General features: G+C 38.6%; 1 protein-coding gene across 1 annotated transcript; it reads right to left on the bottom strand.

Moving 5' to 3' along the window:
- Window positions 1–4,608: 4,608 nt before the first annotated feature.
- Window positions 4,609–7,644, bottom strand: LOC100980035 (kelch-like protein 5). Its single transcript, XM_034953195.3, has one exon. It carries the CDS (start codon window positions 7,402–7,404, stop codon window positions 6,061–6,063), a length of 1,344 nt encoding a protein of 447 aa, XP_034809086.2. The 5' UTR covers window positions 7,405–7,644; the 3' UTR covers window positions 4,609–6,060.
- Between the last annotated feature and the right edge of the window lie 1,370 nt (window positions 7,645–9,014).

Raw genomic sequence — 9,014 nt, 5'->3', positions numbered from 1 at the left:
TGCTTAAGAAATTTATCTTCAGGCTGAAAAGCCAACTCTTGCAATTCTGAGTGAGAGTATAATTTTAGAAACTCTTTTCTGTAAAGTCATTCTTTTATTAATGAGATCAGCTCTAGGTGAGCTGAAAGTGGTAACTTCCTAAAGCATCCAGGAGGACAAACAAGACCCTCAAAGCACTGGGACATCAGTAGTACCTGTTAAAAAAATACTGGGGAAAAAATATGTCCCCAAAATTTGTGTCTGTTCAGTCATATTTCTTTTGTTGTTTGGAATATTGCTGAAGCTTGTGAAAAATAAAAGTTTGGGGGCTGACAGAGGCTCTGTGTTATCTTAGACTTTTCTTCTTCACTCTGGGTGTGTCACATTGTTACACTGGGTGACACCTTTATTATCAGGCCAGAATTCAGTGTAAATATACCACCAGAAAGTCCAGAGAGTGGACTTCCATTGGATAATTAGTCACATACTACAGCTCCCAGCTGAAATAATGCTGCGGATGAAAGAAGAGAAAAATCTGCTTATTGCACCATCTCTCTGCAGGATAACTCAATCTCTTCTTTGTAATCCAAACACTTTTATTCACAAAGCAGGCAAGTATAAACTCAATCAGCCAGGGTAAATTATTGACAGCCAAACACTGTTGAAGCATCCAGCAAAGGTTAGAAAAGACATGTTTAAGCTTGTGAAATCACATCATGTTTAGGAACACTAGTCATTTTTAGATGATCTTAATCTCTAGGCTTTTGGCATGCTGCCCAAGAGCTGGGATTTGCTGCGTATATCCTTCTCAAGGGCCTGGCTGGGTAAGAAGTTTCTAGGAATTCAGGACTTTTCATGCACCAAGAATTTGAAAACTGTCACTTCGCAAATATCTCAATTCCTGATTTTTGTCTCTAATGCACACAGCATTTCTGAACAAGCATGGCGTTCTGAAACTAAGTTGGATTTAAAGAAATATCTAAGTGACTTATTTTATACTTGCCACAACTCTTTTGAGTCACTTCTTCAATTCTGCAACTCAATATCAAAAACAATAATAAAAACAAAAGAAGAATGTAATGGTTTGGTTAACCTTTAATGTAACAGCTAAACTTCTTCCTGGCATTATAGAGTGGTTGGATAAAGGATTACCACTATTGCAGAATGATGTTCCCAGCAACACAGCATGAAGAAATACTTGAGTTGGTAATCCTGCCTAAAATATTCAAATAGGGCCAATTAACTTGTTCATAGCTGCTTTACATGTCTTATTACCTCACATAATTGTTTTAAAAGCTATCTTACCAAAGAATAGCATTAGTTCAATATTAATTTCCCTTGCTCTGAAGTCAACTGTTTTTCTTCTTTCACTGTGTCATGTCTCTGTCCTACTCCTCCCTTTCCATTTTTCTTTTACTTTCAACTTCTCCAAACATTTCTTACTAGATATGATTTTATACAGGTTTTATTTCTTGAAAGCTATTCTAAGCCTTTCTTACAAAATGAGGATGATCAATAAATTGCTTGCCAATTCTTAAAAAAAGAGAGAGGTTTAAAACATGAAGAAAATTGCTGTGAAGGTGTGACTGCCAGATGCCAGAAGAGTTTAGATAAGTCAATGCAAATCTCTCTATATGTGAAGAAAGAAATCTGTAGATAGATTTCTATATTCAGTGGAATTAGGTGAAGCTCTTACATCAATATTAGGTATTGAATCTGACCTTTTTTGAGGAATAGTTTATGGAATGGATAACCAACATTATTTAAGGTTGCATAAGTTACAAGGTAGTATACTTACCGTAAGCATTAAAGGCTTCTGGAGAAAGAAATGAGTAGCCTCAGAGGATAACAGCTCTCAATATTCATGGCCAGAGGCCAGAATGTCAGAAAGAAAGTGATCATCTGCTTTTTTAACAGTGAATTCCCCTGGATGGGGAATGGAAAGCCTCTTTGGTATTCACTATGCACCAGCAAGGAGTGTGGCTCCTTCTGGGTTTTGTACAGGGCCCAGCTCTACGCACACTCATTACAAGGTTATTACCATCATTATGGTGGACAATGCAATAATATTTTAAATGGGCCAAATTTGGCTCCTAGCTATTCATGTGCTGCTCTTGCAGGCCTTAGGGAAAATAGCTTATGAGTGCAGGGAAATCGAATCTGGCCCACATCCCATTGCTTCCTCTATGACACATTGAAAAGAGCCTCTGTGAAGAGTTTCCATGGTTCTGGTTTGCAGGAGCTCTGATGAAAAGAAGTAGACTTTGTGGATAACTCTCTGGGCCTAATAGAAGAACTTATTCGGGGCAAAAATATAAAACAAGTAAAGTTAGTTGCCCAAGCCCTCCATTATCCCTTTCTGATGCATTTCCCTGACAGCTGTATGTCTTTCTCTGATCCTATTCTCATACTCCATTTTTCCTCTTGTGAAGAAGAAAAAATTCAAAGAAAGCCAACATCTGCCAAAGTACGTTTCATGGGCTAATAGTTCCTCAAAATGTCTTGCCACAAAAAATTCTGGAGTCAGATAGATTTTAGAGAAGTCTCTCTTGGAGAGTCATAGGGCACATATGAACATGCTAGAGATTTTGAGTGGCTTCAGAGGAAAGGGACCTATAGAACTACGTTTAGGGCCCCTGTTTGTGACATAAGATCTAATACTTCTTAGAATTAATATTGTTCTATGGAATTATGTTTCAAATTTTACAGATCTTATGGAAATGATAATGTTTAATATTGAGGGTGTCATGTTAAGGTCAGCTGAACTTCAAACCTAAGCTATACCAGCTGAATATTTAAATGAGAAAGAGTTTTTCAAAACCTCATCCCCAAAGCAGTGAATCTAGATGAGAACTTCAAAAAATTATAAAGGCATTTATTTCTTTGCAGACACAATTCTGTATGAGAAACAAAATACCTGGTATGAGAAAATTATTAGTATCATCCAGTATAACTGATGTTTATCATAGTTTTAGCAACTACAACTCATAATAATAAGACAGTGTGTTAAACACAGCATACCTTCTCTGATTCAGGAGATAGCTTTGCCATCAGTTGAATGATTTCTGGGAATCAAAGCTAAATTTTTAGCATTGTTTTTGGATTTATTCCAAATGTAAAAAACTAAGACAATTAACTATGTAGAATATGGACCCTCGCAACTTCAAAATGCACATTTCTTTTCAACCAGATTTCTGGTAACTTTTGGTCTTGATGAAATGATTAGCTAACTGATTTTCAACTAATTTAAGAATAGGATTCCAGAAAAACAGTTTGTGCATACAATCACCTAGGCAAAGATGACCCTGGCAATTATTAGCTTGCTCTTCCACTGCAGAATTCCTGGGGAAACATGATCCACAGTCAACTAACCATTTTCATTAATATGCACTTATTCCTGCAGAAAGAAACATAACAGGCTACTCCATCCACAGACTTTAGGCATGCAGCTTGTGTGCAAGTGAAGCTTCCACGATGTTCTACTCTCATTCCTCTGCAAGGTGGCATTACTAGGGAAAGTTTAAGGGGAGTGGGTGGGCAGAAAATGATGCAAAAACTTTTTCCTGTAGAAGTGATTCTTTATCTGGGTTAAGGGCAGTACACAATTTTACAAGAAACAGAGCTTTCTGTAATTGTTGCATTGGGGTACATGTAAGGAGACACATTGCACTACATATATGTCACATGGCCCTTTTGCAGTATTGATGTTTCTTGTGATAAAAAGTAGACAAACTGAACATTCAAGGGTACATTTTAGAATAGGATTTTCAGCTAAGCACACAAGAAACCTGCACAGAATAACAAATTTATCCAATTAAAAAAATCTTACACATAAACGAAAACCAAGAGCACTGTATTAATCCATTCTCACACTGATATAAAGAACTGCCCAAGATTGGGTAATTTATAAAGAAAATAATTTTAATTGACTCACTTCTGCATGGCTGAGGAGGCCTCAAGAAACTTACAATCATGGTGGAAATGGAAGAGGCATGTTTTACATGGTGGCAGGCGAGAGAGAGCAAGTGCGTGAAGAAGGAACTGTCAGACACTTATAAAACCACCAAATCTTGTAAGAACTCACTCACTATCATGAGAATAGCAGAGGAGACAGCACTCCCATGAACCAATCACCTCCCACGAGGTATCTCCCTAAACATGTGGAGATTATGGGGCTTACAATTCAATATGAGATTTGGGTGGGGACATAAAACCTAACCATATCAAGCACTATCTAAGATCAAGAATTTACTTTGGAAACATAAAAGCCAGTGTTCCCCTTTATTTTGGGTCGTTGGGTTGTTTGCAAAGACAGGATCTAAGATCTACCAAAGCAGAATTTTCACTATTTAAGATCTGTAAACAAAAATTTTGTGGACAGCAGGGCAAAGAATTCAATTGAAAATAGCCAGGTTTTCTAAGTAAATTAGAACATTTTAAATTATCCCATAAATTTAATAAATGTTTACTAATAATGTATTAACATCAAACGCTGCTCTAAGCTAGTTGAGAAAGTTATTTAACAAGTTTGAAGTCACTACCACCTGTTTACAGAGTGACTTGAACCTAATCTTCAGCCCAGAAAAAAATGAGTCCTATGGAGAAGTAATCCTGTCCATTTGCATGGTTGTGAAGACAGCAAAGTCAGAATAGGAAGTCTATGCAAGAGAAATAAATGTACACTCTTATTGAAGGCTTATTGATTCAGTATTGATCCAGTATTGGTGTAGACTCAGTTCAAGTTAGATCAACCTCTATATTAGGTGACAAATCACTTTGCCTGGTTTTCAATCACCTTTGCCCAATTCTCACTCAAAATGCTCCTTTGCTCTTGCCTTATTCAAGTCTACTATTCTCAAAGCTCATTCTCTTCATGAAATCCACAGATTGGCTGCTTTTTTTATTTTTATTTTTATTTTTTATTTTTTTTTATTTTTTATTTTTTATTTTTTAGGGTATATAACATTTATTTTCTCTAAATAAATTTGCATATCTTAAATTTAATGCAAAACATCATGTTTCAACTTCAACTTAACATCATAACATGTAGTTCTTGGTGAGTCTAGATGTAATGGAATGAATATTTAAATAGACTTCAAAGATCCTATCAAGTTTTTATTTGGTTATTGTTGCTTTAAGTCCTTAATGCTTTTCTTTATTTATTGGACTAAGCCAATTTTAGAAACAAAATCCACAACCAACACACATATAATGCAGATGTTTCTGAAAAAACTAAATAGTGTTATCTTTAGTATATCATTAAAATAGTGGTTGTGGTTAAACAAACAAGCAAACAAATAACTGCAACTCATTTATGATAAGCTTACAAAAAGTAACATTTTAAAGTTTCATCTGGTGTGTTTGCACTGTAGGAAAATAAACCTGGATGTGAGTAAGATGTGCTTGACTGAATAAATGAAACCTCCAGTTAGCACTGGGTTATGTTCCAGAGCAGTGCATTTGTCCTCACTTATTACATCGGGAATGTGTGTCCACAATCCACCAGCTGCAGGTTTTAATTTACTAAGAAATGAAAGGAATTAATCCTGGTCCATCCACTGCTTCCTCCCTTGTTTTACTATCTTCACTTTGACATCAGGCACTTTGTGCCCAGGATTGTGACAATGCACATTTACTAAAAATGTATCCATTGATAGAATAATTATACTAAATTAATAAAGGAAGACGGTGTCTTCATGTAGAAAACAGGGCATTAAATTATAATTTTACAGTCACAACACAAGTTCCAGCTCTTCCTAGGCACAGTGGAGCAACCTGGGTCCACTCATTTGTCTGGGGATCATAAGCCTCCACGGTATTAAGGTATGCCTGTCCATCATACCCCCCAACAGCATATAACTTATCACCAAGTAAACAGACCCCGACTGCATCTCTGCTGATGCTCATGGATGCTACTGCAGTCCACATGTCTGTTTTGGGATCATATCTTTCCACACAGTCTGAGAGTCTGGAAGTCAAGTTGGATGCGGGAGCATCGTGCCCCCCTATAGCATACAGCAGTCCATTCCAGGTCGTCACTCCTACGCCACCTCTCCTTTTTGACATCTGTGCACACAGTGTCTACTTAGTAGTATGAGGATCAAAACATTCTACTGATTTGAGACAAGAACTTCCATCACGACCACCAACTGCATAAAGTTTTCCACTTAGTACTGCCACACCTACTGTACTCCTAGGGGTAGACATAGTGGCAACAAAATTCCACTGGCGAGCCTGAGGGTCCCATCTTTCCACTGTGTTCAGATAGCTCCAGCCATCATGTCCTCCTACGGCATACATGGGACCTTCCAGTACAGCCACACCAAGGCCATGTCTATGTGTGGACATAGGTGGCATCACACTCCAAGTTTTTGTTTTGGGGTTGTAGCACTCTACAGTATTCAAAGTCTTCAGTCCATCTCTTCCTCCAACCACATACAGTTTGTCATCTAGCACTGCAACACCGAACTGTAGCCTCCTCCCATTCATATTTGCTACTGGAGTCCACATATTTGTACGGAGATCATACTTTTCAATGCTTGTTGCTCCTTTTGTTGAATCCATTCCCCCAACTGCAAATAATGTACCAACAGTTGACTTCCTAGGTTTTGTCCGAGGACTTTGTAACATGGGTCGTCTCTCTGGTAATAAATGGTACTTCATTGCTTCCATAATGAGTTTCTGACATTCTATATCATCCCGAAAAAGTGCATTATTTTCCATGTCTGCCAGGAACTGTGGTGCAAGAAGAGGTAGCCTAATATAAGCCAAAAGTTTACTTAGATCTTTCCGTCTCTGTTCCAAATCATGACGGACCCAAGTAAGAAGTGCATTCAATATTGTCTCCTCATTAGGAATGTTCATGTCATCACTAGCCAAGAGCTTTGCAATTTCACTGGCTGGTAATAATACAAATTCCTGGTTTCTGATTACTTCCATGAAATGCTCCATAGTATAATTGTGAGCCACTTTATGCAAATCTGTACAACCTTGGGCATCAGCAAAAGAACGAATTCCAAGACAGTTGGATGGATGAAGCTGTTTCATTAAAAACTTACAGCATGCTTCTACAACCTGTGAAAGCTGAAGAAGGCAAGCTGTAGATAACAGGCACTCAATATTATCTTCTTTTAATTCAAGGCGGCCTGTATAAGCATACTGGATCAAGGACCACAATGAATTTGGTTCTACACCTTCCATTTTTATTTCTTCTTGTCTTGCCTCTCTGACATCATTAGTAAACATGGCAGCAAAATAGTCTGAGACAGAGGAGAGCACCAATCTGTGAGCTGGAATTCTGCGATCACCAGCGACTAAAATTACATCGCACAACTGTTTATGTCTCAAATAGTTTTCCATTTTTTTAAATGTTTGCTCGGCATGATTAAGGGCTTGGAAAAATTCATCTGATGTACATGGCTCCATAGTATGACAGGATGATAATGTCTGACTACTATTGGAAGTACGCGTCGGGCTCCGGAGGCGGCCGTGGGTCACGGCGGGCCGGGGCGGCCAGGCGGGAGGAGCGGGGAAGGCGGGGGCCGGGGCCGGCGAGCTGAGTGGGATGCTCGGCCCCTCGCGCGCCCCTAGACCCGTCCGGGCAGCCTCATCCCCGGCGCCGGCCGGCCCGGAGCGAGCCACTCCCGCTCCGTCAGGCGGCGCCAGGCCGGGCTGCTTTTTTTAAACTATCATTTTTATCAGACTTTTCCTGTATTTGAAAACTTACAATTATTTCTGATTTCCTGCTCTCAGGTCAGTGCTTAGTGCAGATTTGAGGTGAGCCAAGTTAGTGTGGGCCACTCTAGACCTGCTCATTTGCATCCTCTCTTCTTGATAGCAGCTGTCCCTTTCAGTGTACCTCTATGCTGCCTTCTGCTCTAATTTGTGATACGGAAGACTTCAGAGTGCTACTACCTTACCTAGTGGAGTTTCCAACCCCCAAGAGGAGTCACTTTTAAACTAAAAAAATTGAGCTACAAGTGGACGGTTTTCATGTACCAGTTATCAAGCAAAAGAAAATTTGAAGACTATGTGCACCTTCTAGTTTGTAAGGCAGCACCGTATGATGTGTAAGGCTGATTAATTGATTTCTCTTTATTACAGTTTCTGAACTACTAAAATTAGAATTATGAAAGGTTTTATACAGCTGTTATAGGCATAAATGACTGAATAGTTGTAAATGCTCAGGTCATAAATACTATGTAAGTGTCTAATCATTAGCTAAAAATTGGCATCCAGATATGTCAAGGCGAGAGAATAAGACTTCATGCTAAATTTGAACATGGAGTTCAAGGTCATCCATGATATGATTTCTATCCCTTCCTTCTGTATATACTTCCTACTTACTGCCCTGGGGAGAACTAACCTCTTCCATTCCTACTTCTTTACATAGGAGAGACCTAGGCTAACTGACAACTCAACATGCTTGTCTCTCTTTTGTAACTGTGGATGAGCAAGCTAAGCCAGGAATGGCCCCTCGGTGTGTGTCTCTACATTTGTGACGACCAGCCCTCTTCACCCTGCCATCTATTCCAAACTGCTGTGAATGTACTGTACATGTTTCCCTCCAGAAAATGAAATTCAAAGGCAAACAGGGAAATACAGAAGGGAACCCTTGTTAGCTTTTGGTTGTGCTTTTAAAAAAAAAAATTCACATAGTCTGTTGGTCTCTGGATCATAGCTGTTACAATATTCAACAAATTTTTGCTGAGCATCTACTGTGCAATGCCCTAAGCAATGAGATGAGGCAAAAAGAGGGGAGGGTGAGTAAGACAGCTCTTGCCTTCAAGGAGCTTTCTTTTAAAAAACTCATTCTGTTATTTTTGCAGCTCATTAAAATAAAATAAACTATCCAAATAGAGATGTTTGGAAAGCTGATGCATAGAAAATCAAGAATTAAAAATGTTTATGAATCCCAATAATTCTCCCAGGAGGAAGTTGTAAGAATGAAGACAGAAATATTTACCATTTTGTTAAAACTGTTCTAACATGAGTCCCTTTTTCCACTTGGGCAGAGTTGAAGTGTTAAATCTAAG

This window comes from Pan paniscus, chromosome 12, assembly GCF_029289425.2.
Source record: "Pan paniscus chromosome 12, NHGRI_mPanPan1-v2.0_pri, whole genome shotgun sequence".
Taxonomy (NCBI): Eukaryota; Metazoa; Chordata; class Mammalia; order Primates; family Hominidae; genus Pan; species Pan paniscus.
Note: the sequence above shows the minus strand (reverse complement) of the source record. Positions and strands in the feature narration are given on the sequence as shown.

What these genes read in the sequence shown, in the direction of transcription:
- LOC100980035 (XM_034953195.3), bottom strand. Translation starts at nt 7,404, where the DNA reads ATGGAGCCATGTACATCAGATGAATTTTTCCAAGCCCTTAATCATGCC.